Raw genomic sequence first — 25574 nt, forward strand, 5'->3', positions numbered from 1 at the left:
CCAGCTGTATTTATATTCAAAAGCTGTCCTAAGTGTTTCAGAAGTTAATTTATACCAAATGCAGTCACACACGTTCAGAAATTAGCATACAGGCTGCGAATTAAAATATTTTACTGTATGATCTAACTGACTAATGTAAATTAATTGTGAACAACATAAATACTGTGCACTTAATCAATAATAGAGACTTGAGCACATACTCCAGGCTGACACTTCAGTGCAGTACTAAGGTGATTTCATTTGAGACATTAAGCCAAGGCCCCCTCAGGTGGACATAAAAAGATCCCATGGCACTGTTCAAAGGAGAACAGGGGAGTTCTCCCCGGTGTCCTGGTTAATATTTATCCCTCAACCAACATCACTAAAACAGATTATCTGGTCATTTATCTCATTGCTGTTTGTTGGACCTTGCTGTGCGCAAATTGGCTGCTGCATTTCCCCACATTAGAACAGTGACTACACTTCAAAAATACTTCATTGGCTGTATAGCACTTTGGGATGTCCTGAGGTTATGTAAGTGTTATAGAAATGCAAGTTCTTGTGACATCATTCAGAAGCTGTACATGGGAATGTTTAAAGCTACACTAGTGTTGTTGGTAAAAGACGAGTTGGAAGTCCTGTGCACATGATCTGGCAGAGTTTAGGTGCAAAAAGTAGACATCGGTTCCAGTCCCCAGCACTAATGCCACTGTCTCCTCTTGATTGCTGCATCATACTCTCTTCAAAACATTATATATAAAATACAATACAAAGTATATTAATAGCTCTGTAGCTAACAATACCTAATCACTTAATATTGTATGTTCATTGATCAAGTTACAAATAATTCATTGATGCTCAAAGAATCTAAAGCATGTAAGTAACTCAGTCATTGAAATGTTTCACTTTAGTTTCTGAAATATTATTGTACGTCTGTCACCGGCATTAATTTAAGGGGAAGATAAGAGTCTGATGGTGACACTAGCATAGAAAGCAAGAGATTTTTAACCTTCTTTTATTTTGCTGCACATGCCAATAGTTGACAACCCAACAATAGTGGATTGGGGACCAGAGTTCTGATGGTGGATGGAGTGTGGGCACATAATCCATGCTGACATGGTTTTTTTTTTACAAAAGGTTCTCTCTCGGTCAGCCTCCATCTGGGATACTGCATTCAGATCTGGGCACCACACCCACCTTGGGAAGGATATATTGGCCTTGGGGAGGGGATGCAGTGCAGATTCACCAGAATGATACTGGGGCTTAGAGGGTTAAATTATGAAGACAGGTTGCATAGACTTGGTTTGTATTCCCTTGAGTTTAGATGGTTGAAGGATGATCTAATTGAGGTGTTTAAAATGAAAAATAGATGGGGTGAATAGAGAGAAACTATTTCCTCTGGTGGGGGAATCCAGAACAAGGGGCCATAATCTTAAATTTAGAGCCAGGCTATTCTGGTGTAAAATCGGTTAGTAATTCTTCACATAAAGGCGAGTGGAAATATGGAACCCCCCCCCCCACAAGGCTGTGGATTCTGGTAGTCAATTGAAGCTTTCAAGGCTGAGATCGATAGTTTTTTTGTTGGATAAGTGTATCAAGGAATATGGAGCAAAGGGAGGTAGATGGAGTTGAGATACAGATCAGTCATGATCTAACTGAATGCCAGAACAGACTCAAGGGGCTGAATGGCCTCCTCTTGTTCCTCCATTTCTATAACCTAGAAATATTTGTCTCTTTCAGATGCTTTCCCACCCACTGTGTATTTGCAACATTTTCTGTTTTATTTTAAGATATTAACGGCCATGTTCCAATCCACTGAAATAGCCAGCATTGTGAAGCAGGAAGATCAAGTTCAATTAGTTGTAGAAGTTCTGTCTGAGATAGAACAGGTGGACATTACATTGGATCATGAGATTAGTGATGAAATAAATGCATTTAAAATAAAGAGATATATTAAATAAACTAATCAAACTCAGAGGAAAAAACCCCTGGTCCGGACGGATTACATCTGTGCATTTTAAAAGAATGTAGGGAGGAGATAGCAGAGGCATTACTACACACTTAATAATTTGTTTAAAAAAAGGTGTAGTGCCAGAGGACTGGTGAATAGCTAACATAATACCTATATTTAAGAAGGGCGCTAGAACCTGCCCATAGACCAGTCAGCTTAATGGCCCAGAAATTCGGGTCGGGGGCTTCCCGCGGGTGCAAGCCCCCGACCTGCACTTAACTTGCGCGCCGGCAGTTGAGCTCTGGGCTCCCGTGGAATTCCACTCCGGGGCCTGCTCCAACTCCTGGCGCCCTGTGCTTGCGTGTCCCAGGGGCGTAGTTAGTGCGATGCGTCCCCTGGGATCACATGAGCCATGGGCAGCCAATCAGAGGAGGGAAAAGCCCATTCATAAGATTGACAGGAAGACCTGTCTAAACTTAGAATATATGGGCCCCAAATGGAAAAAATGTTTTAATTTTAATTAATTGACCACTTACCTTTTAAAATGCAGGCCTTGCGCCTGGTTTTTACATTTCTAAAATCTAAAGACTTACCCTCACGGAAAAACTTGTTTTAAAAAAAAAAGTAAGTTCAAAGCGCACGTGCAGACTCCCGCGCGCACGCGTTCAACCTCTGAACCCCTTCGTTCAGAGGAACAGAAGTGCCGGTTTCCCGCGCATGCGCAGTGCATGCAAGAAACCGGCACTTCCATTGGGCCCACGCGTGAGTACCCCGTGCGTAATCACGCGTTGGGACCTGAATTTCTGGGCCAGTATCGATGGTAGGAAAAATAATCGAATCCCTACTAAAGGAGAAAATAGAAGAACATCTAGAAGCCAAAAATATAATGAATAGTCAGTATGGATTTCAAAAGGGCAAGTCTTGCTTGACCAACCTCATTGAATATTTTTAAGAGGTAACAGAGAGAGTAGACAAGGGTAATGCAGTAGATGTAATTTATCTAGATTTTCTAAAGGCATTCGATAAGGTACCACATAATAGACTAATGAATAAGGTCAGAGAATGCGGAGTTGGGACAAGCAGCAGATTGGATAGCTAGCTGGCTTCAAGACAGAAAGCAGAGAGTAGGGGTAAAATTCACAGTGGCAGAAGGTGGGTAGTGGTGTTCTATAAGGATCATTGCTGGGACCACTGTTCACAATTTATATTAACAATTTAGATTTTGGAATCAAAAACAATTTCTAAATTTGCGGATGACACCAATTTTTTTTTTGGGGGGGAGGATGGTCAATACTGAGGACTGCAACAAATTACAGGAGGACATTAATAAACTTGCAGAATGGGCACAATTGGCGAATGAATTTCAACACAGATAAATGTGAGGTATTACATTTTGGTAGGAAGAATAGGGAGGTCACTTATTACTTGGAGGGTGAGAGTCTGGGTGGGGTAGAGGAGCAAAGGGATCCGAGTACAAATACACACTGCTAAAAGTAGCAACAGAGGTTAACCAGGCCATAAAAAAAGCAAACCAAGCACTAGAGTTTATTTCTAGAGGGATAGAATTGAAAAGTAGTGAAGTTATGCTAAACTTGTATCGAACCTTTGTTAGATCGCACTTGGAGTACTGCGTACAATTCTGGTCACCGTATTATTAAAAGGATATAGAGGCACTAGAGAGGGTGCAGAGAAGATTTACAAGGATAATACTAGAAATGCGAGGGTATATCTATCAGGAAAGGATGAACAGGCTGGGTCTCTTTTCGCTTGAAAAAAGGCCGAGGGGTGACCTAATTGAGGTCTTTAAAATTATGAAAGGTTTTGATAGAGTAGATACAGAGAGAGTGTTTCCACTTGTGGGGAAGAGCATAACTAGAGGGCATCAATATAAGAACTTGCTACCACAGGGAGTAGTTGAAGACGGTATAGATGCATTTAAGGGGAGACCAGATAAGCATATGAGAGAGAAGGAAATCGAGGGTTTTGCTGATAGTTAGATGAGGAAGGATGGGAGGAGGCTCGAGTGGAGCATAAACTTCGGCATGGACTGGTTGGGCCGAATGGCCTATTTCTGTGCCATATATCCTATGTATGACCAAGTTTGGATTACAGCCTTGTCAATCCTCCACATAATGGCCTGGATTTTGCGGTGGGTAATGACAGCAAAACTGTCAGTGTTCGCCGTCATTACCCCTCTGAAACTGACGTTACTTCAGGATTTAGTACATGCGCCGATAAACGTGGAAATCCTGAAGTTATGGTCAGTCATTCCCTGCTCCGCCACAGAGCGTGCTGTGGAACTCCCCATAGCTGGCAATCAATTGAAATCACTTGAACTGATGGTTCGGTGGATACTGATTTGTTGAATTCCTTCAAGCAAGAGCTGGACCTGTTTCTGACTGGGGCGGAGATCACCTCTTACAGAAACTGCAGGGAATTCAGGGCGAGAGTGGTGATCTGCACTTGTTTCGACCACCTAGATGGGCTGGAGAGGAATTTCCCAGATTTTTCCCCCCAAATTAGCCTGAGTTTTTAAATGTAGTTTTCTGCCCCTCCCAGATCACATGGCTTCAGGTGGGGTGGAGAGAATATATTGTGATACACAAGGTATCGCAATTGTGTGGGACAAGCTCGATGGACAAGAGGGTGTTTACCTGTCCGTCATTGTTCATAAGATGAAAACTTCCCCTTTCACGATGGAATATCGCTGTTAAAAGCCCCCTAAAATATTAAGCCTTGTTGAAAGTTGTAAGTGGGTTCTTAACAGCATACTGACTGCTGAACAACTGTTCTGGCCCTGAAAAGCTAATTTTATATTTGTAGAATGTCATTAATATGATTAAGAATTACAAGTTTTTAATTTTTTTAGTTTGTTTATGGTATTTCAGCTTCTACCATAATCATGTGTACGTCCCAATCTTTATTTCGCTCTCTGTAAAATTTATAAAAAGTAAATTAGAATCTCTATTTTACTTCCTGGTTTGCTGTCTTGAGAATTCTTCAATGTGATTGGCTGCTCAGTCTGCTTGATGACATCACTGTTGCGGGACGCTGGAGATTCGCTTGATTTGGCACTAGATTCAAACAAAGGTCAGGAGAGCATAAATTCATGCCACAGAGATCGCTAGATCTTTGTGGGCAGCTTTCTTTGAGGTCGGCGGCGAGTGCCGTCACTTCGCCATTGACCGCAAATTCCGGGCCAATGTTCTTTGTATTGGAGCATGGCGCCCAGTGTATTACAGCAATGAGCAGGAGCAGTGAGAGAGGGTGTTATTGAATCCCACACGTTCTAGCCTTGTCCATCATATCTGGAAGGAAAATCTATCTCAAAAAATTCAAGGTACATACCTGTAATTTTCCTTTTTTGTATCAAATATAGACTTTGTAGGCTTTTCCCCTGTAAGATCTCTGCAGTTCACATGTGGTTAACTGGTTTCTAATCAAATGTTCTCTGTATGGTGCACACAAGCTGATTCATTGCCGTAGGTTTTCAGGTCACATTTTCTTACATTGGATCATGTGATTTTTTCCTGTAGTTTTACTGTTGTAATTTCATATACAAACGTTCCTGTCTTTATTTACCATCTTCCATGTCTGTAATTTATCCCCTAAATGGCACCAGCTATTTTTCACACTGGATATAAATAAAACTTGTATACAGGTATATGTTTATATAACATACTTTTGGCTCATGCAAACTGAACACAATTGTTACTGCATTTGAAAGTCTTAGTGACAACTGCATTTTAAAAATAAACCCAGAGATTAGTCACCGTTGGTGGGAACCTGATGCTCTCCATGGGAATTCCCCACAGCCTGTCTCAGGCCAGCAGAGTTCAAGTGCTTTACCTTTTCCTGCACTAAATGGGTGTATTCAGGATTTCCAGGGAGGATCATTGCCACTTTGAAGACTGATTGAAGTTTGGAGAGCTCAGCCTTGTTCTTGGTGATCAGAGGCAAAGTGTTTCGCATCTTGATACAAACAGTATTGTGAAACTATGTCAATAGCGTTCCAACAATAACTTTTTCTTTAAAATTAGACATCTTTTCCGTTTCTAAGTGAATTGTTTGTGTGGAACAGGCTCAATACTTGCTCCTGGAGAAACTTCCTTTTCCTTTAACAAGACAAGCACTTAAACAGCTTTCAAAAATGGTGTAAATTAAAATACAGGAGGGATGGTAAAATTAAGTGAGAAGGTGGTTGGCAATGGCATGTGTGGAACACATTATAGGAGAGAGGCGAGCAGAATAATCGCCAGGAAATAATCAGCAAGGGTGAGTGTGCGTGCTGGTGACTGGATTAAAGGATTCTTCAAATGCAAGTTCCCAGTGGTACTTAACATTGCTAGGACAGTATTGTCTTGGTTTAATTTTAGGTTGTGGATAATGTGTAAAACGGAACAAAAGGTACAAACATGAATTGGAAACCTTGTTCTGAAAGTTAATAGCTCAAAAACCTCTTGCGGTAAGAAAACTGTTCTGCAGTGTTATTCTAAACTCCTAGTTCATAGTGTCATGTGTAGCAGCATCACTTTGTACTGAATGCTCAAAGTATATCGTGCATGTTTTCATGATGTTCAGTGGCTAAAGCTGACATATCCTAAATAAAGCTCTTATAATTTTGTTGGAGCTCACTTTTAATGACCAGGAAAGAATCAAAGGAAATGGTAACGAGCTTTTCCCACCTTTCTACTTCTCGCTCCTCCTTTAAGACCCTCTTTAAAACTTACCTCTTTGACCAAGCTTTTAGTCATCTGTTCTAGTTATCTCCTCCTTTGGCTCGGTGTCAAATTTTGATTGATGCTCTTGTGAATCGCCTTGGGATGTTTTGCTATGTTAAAGGTACTGTATAAATGCATTTTGTTGTTCTGCATATAAATGAACTCGCTACATTTAATTTTATTTTAGGGGCGGGAAAGGCATTAAAATAAAGTTGACTGTTGGAGGTGTAATGTGTAAAGGGATGAGCTACTCCTTTGAGCTTTGTCTCCGCCAAAAAAAGATAATGTAACACCTCAGATAGATCAGGACTGATGCAGGTTGTACTTTTAAATGGGTCAATACCTGTGTTAAAATAGCCGCTAAAGCCAGAAAGCAAACACAAAGTGCCCCTTTGTAAGAGGGCTGAAAATGACCTCAATGAAAAGAACGCCTATTTGTCCCTGGAATCGAGCATTGATGACACTGGTGCTTTAAAATTTGAAAAGCACTATCTATGCCATTTAAAGTCCTGGTTTTTGTTAACACTTTAAGTGGCCATAGGCCACGCCTCTGTGGCCTGACACAGCCAAAACATTGGCTGAGGTTGGGTCACACCTTGTGTCATAAATCCTGCCTGTGTAACAGTGGAGCAGAAGATCCAGGCCATTGTCTTAGAATTTAACTCATTTTAAATAGAATTTTATAAGTACATACACAGAGCCAGCAACACAGAAATCATCTTAAATCATATGAGGATGTAACAACAGAAAAATTGGTATGGGTAGAACTTCATTGAAAGGATGAGAATGAGCACAGAAAATAATTTTTGCTTTGGGCATTGCATTCATTTTCATTTGCGTTCTACGCTTAATTCTTCCTAAGTACTACATGTTTAGATTAGAGATCCTATCTGACTAGATGCCACAGCAAACTCTACATCACATGTCACAGTGAAGGTTAACGAATAAGCTTTGGTGAAAATGAGATTACATTTGTTTTAAAATGAGCCATGTTATGGTCACAGGTTAGTTAAATTGTAGGAATCGCCTTGTACTACAGCAGTGGGTGCCTTTCATTAACCACTTTGCCATTCTTTGCTTTGGAACTAGGCTGCTCACTCACAGAAAATAATTACAATTTGATTAGGTTATTTAAAGAGTTCTATCCACACGGTTGCAAAATACCTTGGACACGTACTGTATAATCTGTTCTATCTGTAGCTTTTGTGGAGATGGACACAGTCATAAGCCTGAGAATTGCTTGGGATGAGGTGTGGCCGTAGCAGGTGAGTTTATATACCTTTATGTACCTTTCTACCTGAAGATTAGAGACACTTATGATTTTTGTAACACTGCCACAATACTAAAGGTACACTGGAAAGATGTAAAAGCTTAATTTCCAACATGTTTCAATTAAAGGCAAACAAGGCTACTCTAGTACTAGCATACTCCCACGACACTGAACTAATCCAGTGTTATCTACCTGCTTTGAGGTAACAGGTTAGGTGCCAGCTTTCATTCTTTCCAATAAACAGAATACAATTTGCAGTTGGAGCAAGAGAAGCTCATTTTTCTTTTCTCTTAATCTAGCCATCCTAATCAACTTCTCCTGTAGAATATTCACTTCATGTTCAATTACAGCCAAATTTCGCTCCTCCTGCTTCCTAAAATGGAAGCAAAGTGTTAGAATTTTTCATAAGATTCTCAATGTCTCACTATTTTACTGGATAACCTGAAACGACAGCAAAAGTGTGATTAGCTACCACAGCACTTTAAATTCTGGTGTATTAACACCGTTTGCTCATTTAGAACCTTTACAGTTCCTTTGTGCACCTTTTGGTCCTGGCACTGCTGTGGCTGTCATTACTGGTTAGAGGTAGTGATTGGGTGATGCCAAGCTTAGGTCATAAAAGGCTCGAGATTGTAGAAGGGTGAGAGATGGAACTGGGCAAGAGCGAGTCAGAGAAGGAGACTGTGATACATAGATACATAGAAGATAGGAGCAGGAGTAGGCCATTCGGCCCTTCGTGCCTGCTCCGCCATTCGATGAGATCATGGCTGATCCTTTAATTCAGTATCCCGTCCCCGCCTTCTCTCCGTAACCCTTAACCCCTTTTGCCCGTAGAAATATATCTAATTCCCTCTTAAATATATTTAATGAGCTGGCGTACACTGCCCTCTGTGGCAATGAGTTCCACAGGTTCACCACTCTCTGAGTGAAGAAATTCCCCCTCATCTCTGTCCTAAATGGTTTAGCCCTTATCCTTAAATTATGTCCTCTAGTTCTGTTCTCACCCGCCAAGGGAAACATTCCTTCTGCATCCAGTCTGTCTAGACCTGTCAGAATTTTATACACTTCTATGAGGTCCCCTCTCAATCTTCTAAACTCCAGTGTGTACATCCCTAAACTACATAGTCTCTCCTCATAGGTCATTCCCGCCATTCCTGGTATCAGCCTGGTGAATCGCCGCTGCACCCCCTCCATGGCAAGAACATCCTTCCTCAGATGAGGCGACCAAAACTGTACACAGTACTCGAGGTGTGGTCTCACCAGTGCCCTGTACAGCTGCAGCAAGGTATCCCTGTTCCTGTATTCTAACCCTTTTGCTATGAAGGCCAGCATACCGTTTGCCTTCTTGACCGCCTGTTGCACCTGCATGCTCGCCTTCAGTGACTGGTGTACAAGAACACCCAGGTCTCTCTGTACTTCCCCCTCTCCCAATCTATTGCCATTTAAATAATAATTTGCCCTCCCGTTCCTGCACCCAAGGTGGATAACTTCGCACTTGTCCACATTATAGTGCATCTGCCATTTATTCGCCCAGTCTGTCCAAATCGCTCTGGAGCTTCCTGGTCTCTTCCTCTGAGCCCACCCCCCCTCCTAGTTTAGTGTCGTCTGCAAATTTGGAAATGCTGCATCCGACTCCCTGATCCAGGTCATTAATGTAAATTGTGAACAGCTGGGGGCCCAGGACAGATCCCTGTGGTACCCCACTTGTTACTGCCTGCCATTCAGAAAATGAGCCGTTTATTCCAACTCTCTGTTTTCTATCTGACAGCCAGTTCCCTATCCACGCCAAAACTTTCCCCTTTATCCCATGAGCCTCAATTTTCCATGCTAATCTTTTATGTGGGACCTTATCGAAGGCCTTTTGGAAGTCCAGGTACACCACATCTACTGGCTCTCCCCCATCTATTCTACCAGTTACTCCCTCAAAAAATTCCAATAGATTAGTCAAGCACAATTTACCCTTTGTAAATCCATGTTGACTCTGTCCTATCCTGTCCCCATTTGCTAAGTGCTCCGCTATTTCATCCTTAATGATGGACTCCAGCATTTTGCCCACAACTGATGTAAGGCTTACAGGTCTGTAATTACCTGCTTTTTCCCTACCCCCCTTTTTGAATAGTGGGGTAACGTTAGCTACCCTCCAATCCATCGGCACTGTTCCCGAGTCTAATGAATTCTGAAAAATCATCCTTAGTGCATCCGCTATCTCTAGGGCCACCTCCTTCAGTACCCTAGGATGCATGTTATCAGGCCCTGGGGATTTGTCCACCTTCAATCCCTTTAGCTTCCTTAACACCATATCCTTAGAGATATTGATTTGCGTCAGTTCCTCCTTTGCCAATGTCCCTATTTTTCCCGATATCCCAGGGAGGTTTTTTGTGTCTTCCTTCGTAAAGACTGACCCAAAGTATGCATTTAGTTGATCTGCCATTTCCTTATTTCCCATTATATATTCCCCCGTATCTGACTGCAATGGACCAACTTTGGTTTTCACCAGTCTTTTCCTTTTGATATACTTATAAAAGCTTTTGGAGTTAGTTTTTATATTTTCCGCCAGCTTGTTTTCGTAAGCTATTTTGCCCCTCTTGATTATGCCCTTTGCCCTCCTTTGCTCTATCTTAAACTGTTCCCAATCTTCCGCTCTGGCGCTTTTTTTGGCTATTTTATACGCCCTATCTTTGGATTTTATGCTGTCTCTAATTTCCCCTGTTATCCACGGTTGAGTCACCTTTTTAGATTTCCTTTTATGCCAGATTGGTATAAACAATTTTTGCAATTTTGTCATTCTATCTTTAAATGTTTGCCATTGTTTATCTACCTCCAGTCCTCCCAGGAACGTTGTCCAATCAGACCTACTCAGTTCCCGTCTCATGGCATCATAATTCCCCTTGTTTAAATTCAGGACCTTAGTCTCTGAGTCAATTTCTTCGCTCTCCATTTCGAGTGAGAAATCGATCATGTTATGATCGCTCTGACCCAAGGGTCCCCGTACAACAAGATTACTGATTAGTCCCTTCTCATTGCACAGTACCCAGTCCAATATAGCCTGTTCCCGAGTTGGTTCCTCGACATATTGATCCAGATAACCATCCCTCAAACACTCAAGGAATTCCTCCTCCTCATTATTTTTACTGATTAGGCTAGTCCAATCTATATGAGTCGTGATTGCACCACAGAGGATGAAGGAGGGATTAAGAGCATGTACACAGGGTTTGGAGTTTAGGATCTAAATGTATGAAAAGAAAAGGCCATGTATTGTTTGCAACCGCAGCAGTAATTGGTTGTGTTAGCAATTGCCATCACCTTGGGCCTGATTTTAGTCCGGAGCTAGCAAGTGCAAAATCTCCCTGACCTCGACAGAGTGAGACCCGGGCAATTTAACTCCAGGGCCTCATCAGCAGGCCCTCAGTCAGTTGCTGGCTGGAAGCAGCAGGTGGGAGTAGAATGTCTGGTGGCAGGAGGCCGCCAGCCGGAAGTGAAGCAACACCTGGAAGGACAGGGCAGCAGGCGCATGGGAACACCACCACCTCCAAGTCCCCCTCGAAGTCAACACATTATCCTGACTTGGTCACATATCGCTGTTCCTTCATTGTTGCTGGGTTAAAACCCTGGAACTCCTGACCTAACAGCACTGTCCATACCCTGAGAATGAATTTTTAAAAATTCAAGACCCTCTGATTAAGGAGTCCACGAACTATCATTAAATTGTATGCTTTACTCATTTGGAGTTCGGTAGTTCTCAGCAATTTACAGCAGTGCAGTACATCTATTTGGGGTAAAAATAGGAAATTAGCAAATCCCATCCCACTTTACAAAATGTAACTTTCTACTGGTTCATCATGAAGTATATCTGACGTCGCTATGTAGAAATGCGCAATTTAAAGCTAAGGAAGAGAGTGTAATGACAAACAAATGGTTGAGAACCAAAATTACAAGCATGTCAACAATTACAACAAAAGTCAACAATTTTTTCGGGGATGATTTAAAATTTCATAGATCAGTGGATTACCAAAATAATTCCCCCTGAAGTTGTTATATTCATGTACACTATACAGAGTTGCCTGGATCACCTGTGCTGACTCAGTGTTGTAACCAAACCTGCCAGCTGTGCTGTTCCGGATGCTGTGGTAAACCACTTTTATCGTTCACTATTGTTACACTATGGTTATCACTGTTTATATCGTTACACTATGGTTATCACTGTTTACACTGTTGTATCACTACACAAGGTTACCTCTTGCCACGCTGTTATACCTGGGCTGACCTCAGCTGACTCCGCCCATGGCTCCGCCTGCTTGCCCAGGTATAAAGGTGGTCGACTGGCTGGTATTCCTCCTTGTTGGATCCGATCACCCACGAGGGTGGGCTCTGTTATTTAGCCAATAAAAACCTATAGTTACTAACTTAACTCGTCGCTTTTCATGAACTGAATTGATAGGTATATCAATTTTATTGGCTAAACTTTGAAATGTCTGTACCGGAGCAGCCAAACGAACAGCCCCAGCCAAACGGCCAGCTACAACAGCCCCAGCAGCCGGCCTGGCTGCGAGCCCCCCGACCGCCGTACCTGGATCTAAACCCACAGGCTGCGAATTCAGCCCTCGACTTCAAACACTGGCTGAGCTGCTTCGAAGCCTACCTGGGAGAATCCGGCGTGCCTCCGGTATCCAAACTAAGAGTTCTGACCGCCCAGGTGAGCCCTAAAGTATTTGCACTCATCCGGGACATTGCTACATACGAGGACGCCCTCAACCTGCTAAAAGAGCAGTACCGGAGCCCTGTAAACTCGATGTACGCCAGGCATCTCCTAAGATCCCGCTCACAACAGCCAGGAGAGTCGGTTGATGATTTCTTACGGGCGCTGCAAATACTCGGCAGGGACTGTGACTTTAAAGCCGTAACAGCTGCAGAACATACCGATGGAAATATCCGCGATGCCTTCGTGAAAGGCCTTCGGTCAGACTACTCACGGCAAAGACTGCTGGAATCAAAGGACCTCGACCTGAAAACAGCTGCTATCCTCGCTCGCTCCTTGGAAGTGGGCCATCGGGACCTCGAGGCGTACTCCAGGTACTGTGCTGCGCGACCCTGGGACTCGGGCCCGACTCCGGCCGCAATACCCCTCGCACCGCCGCCCCTGGGGCCTACCACAGCGTCGGTGTCCCGGAACCGATCGGGACCGCCACCCCCAGTACCGGCTGCGACATCAGAGCCCCGCGATCGGGCCGCCGGCTGCTTCTTCTGTGGCCAGGCGAAACACCTGAGGGCGCGCTGCCCTGCAAGAAACGCGACCTGCTCCGACTGCCACAAGAAAGGCCACTTCGCAAAGGCCTGCAGGGGGAAAGCCACAGACGCCAGCAGTGCCTCATGCGAGTTGTGGGGGTGGCCATCTTTCATCAAGGCCACAGATGCCAGCATCACCTCGTGTGAGTCGTGGGGCGGCCATCTTTGATCAAGGCCACGGACGCCGGCAGTGCCTCATGTGAGTTGTGGGGGCGGCCATCTTCTCCGCCATTTTGTTCAACGTCGTGGGCGCCGCCATTTTGTTCACCACACTCGACCGCCACCTTGTCTCCAGACCCGACCACCGCCTCACCCGCAGACTACAGCAGCTCGCTCAGCCATACACTAGCCTCCGTCACACTTGACCAAGCTTGCCCGCATCACCTGTCCAAGTCCATGATGGACATCAAAGTAAACGGCCACGCCACGACCTGCCTGTTCGACAGTGGAAGCACGGAGAGTTTCATCCATCCAGACACGGTGAGCCACTACTCCCTCACTGTCCGGCCAACGCGCAACCGGATCTCGATGGCATCGAGGTCCCATTCAACAGACATCAGCGGCTACTGTGTTGTGACCCTGTCGGTTAGGGGCATGGAGTATAAAAATTTTAAACTTCTCGTCCTGCCCCAGCTCTGCGCTGCCGTCCTACTAGGGCTGGATTTCCAATGCCACCTCCAAAGTGTCACCTTGGCATACGGTGGATCCCCCCCGCCCCCCCCCTCACAGTCTACAACAAGCAATTCCTAAACCGCCCACCGCGTACCACCTGCGGCCTCTCCACCCTCAAAGTCCCGCCCCCCCTCCCTGTTCGCTAACCTCACCCGCGACTGTAAACCCGTCGCTACCAAGAGCAGGCGGTACAGCGCCGGGGACAGAGCTTTTATTAGCTCCGAGGTGCAGCGACTCCTGAAGGAGGGCATCATCGAGGGAAGCAACAGCCCCTGGCGTGCCCAGGTCGTAGTCGTTAAGACCGGCGATAAACACCGCCTGGTCATCGACTACAGCCAAACCATAAACCGGTACACCCAGCTGGATGCATACCCCCTTCCCCGCATATCTGATATGGTCAATCAGATTGCACAGTACCGGGTATTCTCTACCATCGACCTTAAGTCGGCCTATCACCAACTCCCTATCCACCCTGAGGACCGCCAGTATACCGCCTTCGAGGCGAATGGCCGCCTCTACCACTTCCTTAGGGTTCCCTTCGGCGTCACCAACGGGGTTTCGGTCTTCCAAAGGGAGATGGACCGGATGGTTGACCAGAACGGGCTGCATGCCACGTTCCCTTATCTAGATAACGTCACCATCTGCGGCCGCGACCGGCAGGACCATGATGTTAATCTGGAGAAATTCCTCCGTACGGCCCAACGGCTGAACCTCACCTACAATAAGGAGAAATGTGTGTTTAACACCTCGCGCCTTGCCACCCTCGGCTGCGTAGTAGAGAACGGAGTCATCGGCCCCGACCCCGAAAGAATGCGCCCCCTCATGGAGCTTCCCCTCCCCCACTGTCCAAAGGCGCTGAAGAGAACCCTGGGGCTCTTCGCTTACTATGCCCAATGGGGTGCCGAATTATGCGGACAAAGCCAGACCCCTCATGAAGTCCACCTCCTTCCCCCTGACAGCAGAAGCATGCGCAGCCTTCTCCCTCATAAAGGGAGACATTGCTAAGGCCACAATGCACGCGGTGGATGAGTCTATCCCTTTCCAAGTGGAGAGCGATGCATCCGACTTCGCCCTAGCTGCAACCCTTAACCAGGCGGGGAGACCTGTGGCCTTCTTCTCAAGGACCCTCCAGGGCCCTGAGATCCGACACTCTTCTGTCGAGAAGGAGGCCCAGGCGATCGTGGAGGCAGTACGACGCTGGAGGCATTACCTGGCAGGCAAACGATTTACCCTCCTCACCGACCAGCGTTCGGTCGCTTTTATGTTTAATAACAAGCTGAAGGGCAAAATCAAGAACGACAAGATCTTGAGGTGGAGAATTGAGCTCTCCACCTACGATTACGATATCTTGTACCGGCCTGGTAAACTGAACGAACCCCCAGATGCTCTATCACGAAGTACATGCACTAACGCGCAAATTGATAGACTGCAGACCCTCCACAACGACCTCTGCCACCCCGGGGTCACCAGACTTTACCACTTCATTAAGGCCCGCAACCTGCCCTACTCCATCGAGGAGGTCAGGACCATGACCAGGAACTGCCAAACCTGTGCCGAATGCAAACCGCATTTCTATAGGCCGGACAGAGCAAGCCTGATCAAGGCCACCCGCCCCTTCGAGCGCTTGAGCATCGATTTTAAGGGGCCCCTCCCGTCCTCTGGCCGTAATGTGTACTTCCTCAACATTATTGACGAGTACTCCCGTTTCCCCTTTGCCTTCCCCTGCCCAGACATGACCAGTACCACGGTCATCAAATGCCTGAACGACCTCTTCGCCTTGTTCGGGTTCCCGAACTATATACATAGCGACCGGGGCTCATCCTTCATGAGCGAGGAACTTCGCCAGTTCCTACTAGCGAGAGGTATTGCTGCAAGCAGGACCACCAGCTACAACCCCCGAGGGAACGGCCAGGTGGAAAGAGAGAACGGGACAGTCTGGAAGGCCGTTCTCTTAGCCTTAAAGTCTAAGGGCCTCCCAACCTCTCGCTGGCAGGAAGTCTTCCCGGCAGCGCTGCATTCCATCCGGTCACTGCTTTGCACTGCCATTAACGCCACCCCCCATGAACGAATGTTTGTTTTCCCCAGGAAGTCGACTACGGGAACCTCGCTACCAACATGGCTGACTACTCCGGGGCCCGTCTTGCTGCGGAAGCACGTGAGGGCCCATAAAATGGACCCCCTGGTCAAGAGGGTGGACCTCCTGCACGCCAACCCCCAGTACGCCTATGTGGCATACCCAGACGGGCGGGAGGACACAGTCTCCTTACGAGACCTCGCACCCTCGGGCACCCCTGAGACACCACCGTTACCCCCCACCACTCCCCCAAATCCAGCCCCGGTAGACAGCATGCCGGAACTGTTAAGTCTGTGGGTTGTATTATAAATAATCACAGACTCCACTGTTAACAAAATAAAACACGTCTTTACTATTCAGAGGCTCGGGCGATTCTGCCCTAGTTAACGTATCACAACCCTTATATACTGGTGTGGTCACTATCGGTATTACAGTATACATGAGCCAATAGATAGTGCCACCCTAAAGTAGTGCTCTTAAAGGCGAACGGTTACATTCTATAGTTCCCTTAAAGGTAAACGGTTACATACACAACACTCCTCCCTTCCTAGCTTATTACTTACAGAATCCCGTTAAACATACAATCTTCAACTTTATATAAACAGTTTGCAGATATACTCTCGATGGAGTCAACGTCATATAACAATTTACAGATATACTCTCAATGGAGTCAACGTCATATAACAGTTTACAAACATACTCTCAGTGGAATCAGTTTACAGGTTCAGTCTCTGTGGGAACAGTTCATAAATTCAGTCTCTGGTATTAATTCGTTCCAGACAGCATCCTCCATAGCCTTTTTTTTTTTTAACAGCTTGTACTTTCGTCCTGTTGAACCAGCAGTGCGGACTTATACAACCCACTGGCTGTCTTGATAATGTCCCTGGATTTTTTTAACAAATTTAGCACCTTTCGTAGTGTTCGGACTGAGGTAGTAGAAGTAATAATATTTTAAACAGTTATTATTTTCTGCTTCTTCTTTTTCTTTTCTGCCTTTTTGAAACTCTCCGAGCTCTTTTCCCGGCTGCCATCTGTAGCGCCACCAACTCTCTATGTTCCTTAGACCTTAAGTGCTTCCTCAGGATTTCAGCACTTTGGGAGTTCCCATCACAATTTGGGCAGACCACATCCTCATAACATTCGGTGTCACTCAACAGGTCAAAACCCTTCTTCAAGCAATCATATTCATCCTGCTCTTCCTCGGATGTCTGCCCTTCCTTCCCTCCTGGCCTCATTTGTGCGTTCAATCCTTTCCCTTCCTTCAGGGATTTCGTTATCAGGCTATTTAATCCTTCTACTGAAGTAGCTGTTTCCCCATTCTCCTGTTCCCCTGGACGTAATTCAGCGTACTCCTCCATTTCATCCATCATTTTCTCCAATGCTTTCATCTTCTCTTCCTCTTGTACTTTGGCTTCCAGTGCTTGGAGAAGTTGCGCCTCGATGCTCTCTAGCTCATGTTCAGGGCCCATTCCCAGTTGAAACTGTTCTTCAAGTCGGTCAACCTCGGTAATTGCCGCCTCATATTTGTCTTGGGCTTCCTTCCATATTTTTATGAGTTCTGCCATGTCTTTCACCTCTACATCCTCATCTATGTATGGAACTTCTACCGATGAGTCTGTCTTGGCCCTGAGCTCCTCAAGAATTTCCTGCAGCCTTTGGACTTCTTGCTCATGTTCAACCTTTAGTTGCTCATATACTTCCAACGAAACTAGCTTTTCGGAGGTTGCTGAGTTAACCCCCTCCAGAATTGTAGTCTGGGCCTGTTCATACTGTTTTTTCAACTTCTCGCACTCTGCTTGTAAGGAGTCGTAGAGAAGAACTGGAATAAAATCCTGGCTTCCTGAAGATTCCTCTTCATTTGTTTCTTTCGCAATTTCCTGTTGGAGTTCAGCCAAGGCTGCTATGCTATCTGCCTCTCGAAGTCTCACTGCCATCAACTCTTCTTTATTCTTGCAGTCCATCTCAGCCATTTCCCGTTTACTTTCATTTAACTGAGTGAGTAGTCCCTTATTTTGGGCTGAGAGATATTGCACCTTCTCATGTAGACCCTTGCACTCCTTCTCTGCTTGACATAGCTGATTACCGCTGATTTGGTTCTGCGTTTCAAGTTCCAACATCCTTTGCTTAGCTTCTTTCAGTTTCGCCCCTATAAGCTCCTCTTGCAACATGGCCACATTATTCTCATCAGGTAAAGAAGCGTTTCTCTTTTCCATGTCCAAGATTTGTTTCTGCATCTCCTTAAGAGCACCCTGTGATTCAACTTCTCTTAACTTTGCCTGCACTAGCTCCGTCTCTAATTGCAGAACAAAATCCTCAGTGCAGCGTGATTTGCCCTTCTGCTGTATCTCTAGATCATGCAAATATTCTAAGCCCTGAACATCATCAGGGAGATGTGATCGGTAATTGGTCACGATGGCTCTATGGTCGCTCTCTGCTTGAGCCAGTAGGTTCTGTTGTCTTTCCAGACTCTCCCATTCAGTGTCATAGAACTTTTTCATTGTTTTCATCTCTTGTACGAGGCGGTAACTTAATTGTTCTAATTGTTGTTGTACTTTGAAATAGCGTTGAGTTCGAGCCCGGTGTTCCTCCGTAATGCATATGTCTGTAGCTTGAACAGACTCAGAATTCTCTGTCTTTATGCACGCCATCGATTTTCCAACCTTAGTCTGTGAGTTAATGTTAACCTTGTTTTTCATACATAAGCTGGACTTATCGTCTTCCGGCTCAGAGTCTGAGCTGCTTGTCTGCACCGAGTCCTCACTCGTCATTGCTTGTCGGTAGTGCCATTCCATGTCTATTTTCTTGATCCACTCCCGTCCTAGAAGTGGTGGTCCTCCCTCAGGTAGTACGTACAAATTCATTCTTGGGTGTACTTTACCCCTATCTCTCACCTTGACTCTTATTTTCCCCATGGGGTATACGCGATGCCCCGTGTATGTCTGTAATACGAACTTGGTATTTCTTAAGGGTATGTGAGAGAATAGTCGGTGGTAGTCCTTTTGGTTGATGACTGATACAGCTGATCCCGTGTCCAGCTCCATTCGTACTTGGACTCCAGCTATTTTTAGTGTGACCCAGATCGTCTGTAGATCAGTTACTTTACCCACATTGTGGATTCTCAGACTATCCAACTCCTGGCTGTTTGGGTCTGAGTCTGAATTTTGTTCGTCTGAACTCTTTTCAGCCACCTGATGCACCTTGTTGTACTTTCCTTGTGGTGGTGGCTTCCTTTGCTTGTTGGTCTTCTTTCCGGACCTGCATACCTTCGCGATGTGACCCAGTTTGCCACATTTCCTGCACTCTTGATTCTTAAACCAGCACTGATTCTGGTCGTGCGTTGTCTTTCCACAACGGTAGCATTTGGAAGTGTTTGCTGTAATTTGATCCACCCCGAGTGCCGCCGCCTTTAGCTGCATTTCCGCCGTCCCTTTCGCTGCGGCTTCGTGCGATGAAGCTATGAGGACAGCCCTGTCCAGTGTGAGGTCGTTTTCTTCCAGAAGTCGCTTCTGCGTTCCTTCTTTGGCCAAGCCGCATACGAACTTGTCCCGCAGCGCCTCTGTCACATTCCCTCCAAACTGGCAGTATTTCGCTAGCTTACGCAGTTCGACTAAGTATTCCGCATTGCTTTCATCTTGCCTCTGGGTTCTGGCGTAAAATTTAAATCGTTCAGCCAGCATCAACGGTGTGGGGTTCATGTGATCCTTCAGCACTGTTACGATCTCTTCGAAGGTCTGGTCCACTGGTTTAACTGGTGCTATTAGATGTTTCAAAAGCCCGTATGTTTTTGCTCCCATCGAATTTAACAAAGTTATTGCCTTGTCGTATATGGCTACGCAATATATTCCTATGCGTTCCCCATACGTGGCCCTGTCTTCTATTTCAGCATTAAAATCATTAATATTTCCTCGCTTAGGCATCTTCTTCTCTTTTCGAGTACAGTACAAGTATTACTTTACTTATTATTAATTTTCTTCTCTCTTCTTGAGAACACCACAAGTATTGCTGTACTTATACTTATTTTCCCTCTCTTCTTGAGAACACACCAGCCTTTCTGAAAAATCTTATTACTTTCCTGAAATTCTTAATAATTTCCAAGATGGCGGTTTCCCGCTTCTTCCTTCTTCTTCAGCGGTTTCCCCGCGAAAAATGGCGGCTTTCCCGCGCTTCTCGCTCTCCCCGCCCACTTCGATGGCGGTTTTCCCGCGCTTCTCGGCGCTCTCCGCCCACTTCAATGGCGGTTATCACCCGTTCCCCGACGCTGACTTTCAGGCCGAGTGCGGGCCTTATCAGCGGATGCGATCGATGGCCCGGCTGCGCCTCGCACTTGAAAGCGGCCCCCGGCCTCTGGCTCACCCGCTCGCGCGGCTCTTGCTCGCTCCCTCCCGGGCTCTGGCTTACCCGCTCGCGCGTTTCACCGCGGCTCTTATCAGGGATTGCGATCGCCCTGTCTTTGCAGCCAACGCTGCGGCTTACCCACGAGGTTATGGAGGCTTCAGGGTCCTAATGCCTGTCGCTTCCAGCCTGTCGGTTCCAGACTGGTGAGGATTGAAACCTCTCTTCAACGTCCTGTCTTCGGACGAAGCCGCCGTGGAACAACTGCCGCAGGGTTCGAATCCTGACTCGTCGCCAATGTTAAGTCTGTGGGTTGTATTATAAATAATCACAGACTCCACTGTTAACAAAATAAAACACGTCTTTACTATTCAGAGGCTCGGGCGATTCTGCCCTAGTTAACGTATCACAACCCTTATATACTGGTGTGGTCACTATCGGTATTACAGTATACATGAGCCAATAGATAGTGCCACCCTAAAGTAGTGCTCTTAAAGGCGAACGGTTACATTCTATAGTTCCCTTAAAGGTAAACGGTTACATACACAACAGGAACCCCGTGAGCCTTCGCCGACCACGCAGACACCAGCCTTAACTTCGAATACTACACCTCCGCCGCCGCTGCTACGCCGATCAGAAAGGCTTACGAGGCCTCCGGATAGACTGACATACCCAAACTGGTAGTACACTTCACCCCGCCGGACTCAAATTTAAACAAGGGGTGAATGTGGTAAACCACTTTTATCGTTCACTATCGTTACACTATGGTTAGCACTGTTTATATCGTTACACTATGGTTATCACTGTTTACACTGTTGTATCACTACACAAGGTTACCTCTTGCCACGCTGTTATACCTGGGCTGACCTCAGCTGACTCCGCCCATGGCTCCGCCTGCTTGCCCAGGTATAAAGGTGGTTGACTGGCTGGTATTCCTCCTTGTTGGATCCGATCACCCACGAGGGTAGGCTCTGTTATTTAGCCAATAAAAACCTATAGTTACTAACTTAACTCGTCGCTTTTCATGAACTGAATTGATAGATATATCAGATGCGAAAAGGCATCTGAAGTAATGAGGTTTGTCTGGGACCTGGCACAGGTGATCCAGAAACCTCCTGGATCTATCGAGGATCCAAAAACCACCTGGATCTATCAAGAGACTTGCAAGATGAACATGCATTATGAGAAAGGCTTAAGCAAGTGTAGCACTTGCACCATAGAAACATAGAAGATAAGAGCAGGAGTAGGCCATTCGGCCCCTCGAGCCTGCTCCGCCATTTAATGAGATCATGGCTGATCATCCAAATTCAGTACCCTGTCCCTGCTTTCTCCCTATATCCCTTGATGCCTTTAGCCTTAAGAAATATATCTAACTCCTTCTTGAATATATTTAATGAATTGGCCTCAACTGCCTTTTGTGGTCGAGAATTCCACAGGTTCACCACTCTCTGGGTGAAGAAATTCCTCCTCATCTCTGTCCTAAATGGCTTACCCCTTATCTTTAGACTGTGACCCCTGGTTCTGGACACCCCCACCATCGGGAACATCCTGCATCTAGTCTGTCTAGTCCTGTTAGAATTTTATAAGTTTCAATGAGATCCCCTCTCATTCTTCTAAACTCCAGCGAATATAAGCCCAATCGACCCAATCTCTCCTCATACGTCATTCCTGCCATCCCAGGTATCAGTCTGGTGAATCTTCGCTGCACTCCCTCCATGGCAAGAACATCCTTCCTCAGACAAGTCGACCAAAACTGCACACAATACTCAAGGTGTGGTCTCACCAAGGCCCTGTACAACTGCAGCAAGACATCCTTGCTCCTGTACTCGAATCCTCTCGCTATGAAGGCCAACATACCATTTGCCTTCTTAACCACCTGCTGCACCTGCATGCTTACCTTAAGCGACTGGTGCACAAGGACACCCAGGTCTCATTGCACTTCCCCTTCTCCCAATCTATTGCCGTTCAGATAATAATCTGCCTTCCTGTTTTTGCCACCAAAGTGGATAACCTCACATTTATCCACATTATACTACATCTGCCATGCATCTGCCCAATCACCCAACCTGTCCAAATCATATTGGAGTTTCTCGGCATCCTCCTCACAGCACACACACCCACCCAGCTTTGTGTCATCTGCAAACTTGGAGATATTACATCTAGTTCCCTCATCCAAATCATTAATATATATTGTGAATAGCTGGGGTCCTAGCACCGATCCCTGCGGTACCCCACTAGTCACTGCCTGCCACTCGGAAAAAGACCCGTTTATTCTACCAAGCTCTGTCCACTGAACAGTAACTGATGGATCTTAGGATACTATATTTTTGATTATATAAAAGCAAATTGTATTTAATACCAAGTTAATCTTTAGGACATTTTGTAAGGGCCATCTGTAATTGCTCTCTTTGCTCCCTTTGAAATGAAAGACCATAGGGAACAGTCTTGACCATTTTACCATGTCATGCATGTATAGCTATTATCAGATACTCAACACATGCACACTGGTGGGATTCTGTGGCAGTGGGTCAAATGGCAAGTAAGTCAACAGTAAAATAAGGCACTGACGGTCCATTTACCTCACCTTTTCCGTATACCACCAATCCCTTTAAAATCTATCATTCTTGTCTTCAGAAATACTTCAATCTCGTGGAGCTTCTTCTATTAAACGTTAATACAATAATATGAGTGAAGGTAAGCAAATCTTGAGAAATGGAAATGCACAGAAGGTCTATTAAGATCATAAGAGTTTTGACAAAGGGTCTCTACCCAAAAAGTTATGACGAATGTATTTCCAGCATTTCTGTGTTCATTTAAGATTTGCAGCTTTTGGAGTTTTTTTCACATGCTTAAGCATATAAAGCTACACAAACCAACTACCTAACAGCATCAGCAATCATTTCAGTGAAGATGAGCCCATAATGACTGGGAAGCAAACCACCAACATCCTATATAACCATGGACTTCAAACAGAAGTTGTTAAATCAGATATAGATTTAACCTGAAGGTTTTCCTCAAAGCATCAGCCTTCACCATTGAACAGCATTTGATCTGCATAGGAACGGGAGTAGGCTATTCAGCCCCTCGGGCTTGTTCCTCTACCTCAACTTCATTTTCCTGCCTTTTATCTATATCCCTTGAAGTCCTTACTCAACAAAAGTCTACTGATGGCAGTTCTTGAAAATTTGAATTGACCCCCAGCATCACAACCTTTTGGGGAGTTCCAGATTTCCAATGCTTTCTGACATCACGGGCCTAGCTCTAATTTTAAGATGATTAACTCTAATTTTGTTGTAACTTGAGGGATACTCAAAAGGGTGAATGACCTTATCTTTGAGCTTTTCTCCTTGCTTGAAACCTTGCTCTTGGTATTTTTTCTCTAAATGACTGAGAAAGTTGCAAGTCATACATTCAATGTCAGATGCCAGAAATAGAGCAGTTCTCTCTGTACTGAGCACAATGTTGGAGCTACAGCTCTCAATATTTAGGAAGAAAAGCTCACGGATTAGCCACTAAATAGCCCAAACCTCCGGCCAGAGGGAGATGTGCAGAAAGATATAGATTAGGAGGCAGAAATTCTTTGGGTAAGGGAGAGATTTACATGGAGTGTTGCAGGGGCCAGGAGTTTGGGTGGTCCTGGACCTGCAGGTTTCCACCTAGTGAGTGCTACATCCCAAGTTCTGATTACATAAAATGTACAGCACTGAAACAGACCACTTAGCCCAACTTGTCCATGCCAGTGTTTATGCTCCACATGAGGCTCCTCCCACGCCTCTTGATCTAATCCTATCAGCATATCCTTCTATTCCTTTCTCCCTCATGTACCTAACTAGCTTCCCCTTAAATGCATCTATGCTATTCGCCTCAACTACTCCTTGTGTTAGCGAGCTCCACATTCTCTCAAATTGCTGGGTAAAGAAGTTTCTCCTAAATTGCCTATTAGATTTATTAGTGACCATCCTATATTTACGGTCTAGTTTTGGTCTCCCCACAAGTGTCTACCCTATGGAACCCTTTCATAATCTTAAAGATCATCCCTATTTCAGGTCATCCCTCAGCCTTTTTTCTAGAAAATGATGGGGTGGGAGGAGAAATCTTCAAAACTTTGCAGTTGTTGTACCCAAACACTTACTGTGATTGTTATGAATGCACATTTAAAGAATAAAGTAGTAGTTCTATTGCAGTCATAGACTGTCAGAGGCATGCACAGTCTACAGATATAATAATGTGACGCAAGCCGGTCAAAGTAGAAGAGCCAACTCTTATCCCTCTGCACCAGAATAGTCAATCGTTCCATAACCATCTCGGTTGACAGCTCATCCTGGGCTCTGCAGAAAAATAAAAAAGGCAAAAATAAAAGAATCAATATCTTCAGAAGGAAAATGGCTGTGGAAGAAAAGTGCTATTTTAGAATGTTAAATTACCTCTTCAGTGTGGCGTAGCTTATTTTTTGAAAGCAATTCAACCTCAAAAAAGGAACAGATAAGGCCAATAGCCCACAGGAGATTGAATGCCTGGTGATGGGCATTTGTAACCAGGTTTTCTGTTGTGGCAGACTCCGTAATCCAATGCTTAAAGCTTGGCTGGTCCTTGCTTACCTTCCTGGAAGAGACACTTGGGCCGTGGGGTAAATGATGAGTCCAACCTTGGTCCAAAAACAAGGCTGTTTCTTGGTGAGATCCAATACTGAGCTTGTTGATGCTTTTAAAAAAAAACATTTTAAAGGTTGTTTGCACTTTTTAAAAATGTGTTCCTAGGATGTGGGCTTCTCTGGCAAGGCCAGCATTTATTGCCCATCCCTAATTGCCCTTGAGAAGGTGGTGGTGAACCATCTTGAACTGCTGCAGTCCTTGTGATGAAGGTACTCCCACAGGGCTGTTAGGGAGGAGTTCCAGGATTTTGGCCCAGGGACGATGAAGGAATGGCGATATATTTCCAAGTCCGGATAGTGTGCCTGCTGCCCTTGTCCTAGGTGGTAGAGGTCGCGGGTTTCAGAGATGCTGCCGAAAAAGCCTTGGTGAGTTGCTGCAGTGCATCTGTAGATGGGGTACACTGCAGCCGTGGTGCGGGGAGTGAATGTTTAAGGTGGTGGATGGGGTGCCAATCAAGTGGGTTGCTTTGTCCTGGATGGTGTCGAGCTTCTTGAGTGTTGTTGCAGCTGCACTCATCCAGGCAAGTGGAGTGTATTCCATCACACTCCTGACTTGTGCCTTGTAGATGGTGGAAAGGTTTTGGGGAGTCAGAAGGTGAAACACTCATTGCAGAATACTCTGCCTCTGACCCACCCTTGTT

General features: G+C 45.3%; 1 protein-coding gene across 1 annotated transcript in view; it reads right to left on the reverse strand.

The window, feature by feature from the left end:
* Window positions 1–7118: 7118 nt before the first annotated feature.
* The window catches only part of LOC147112415 (uncharacterized), a 164674-nt gene continuing 146218 nt past the window's right edge, over window positions 7119–25574 (reverse strand). The window contains exons 11-13 of the mRNA XM_085998175.1: window positions 24415–24610; window positions 22867–22943; window positions 7119–8294 (exon numbers count right to left, since the gene is read on the reverse strand). Of these exons, the coding sequence (XP_085854301.1) occupies window positions 8132–8294; window positions 22867–22943; window positions 24415–24610 (436 nt within the window). The 3' untranslated portion in view covers window positions 7119–8131. The remainder of the gene's footprint in view (window positions 8295–22866; window positions 22944–24414; window positions 24611–25574) is intronic.

Source organism: Somniosus microcephalus, chromosome 9 (genome assembly GCF_052327205.1).
Source record: "Somniosus microcephalus isolate GS21.2 chromosome 9, FLI_Smic_1.0, whole genome shotgun sequence".
Classification (NCBI taxonomy): Eukaryota; Metazoa; Chordata; class Chondrichthyes; order Squaliformes; family Somniosidae; genus Somniosus; species Somniosus microcephalus.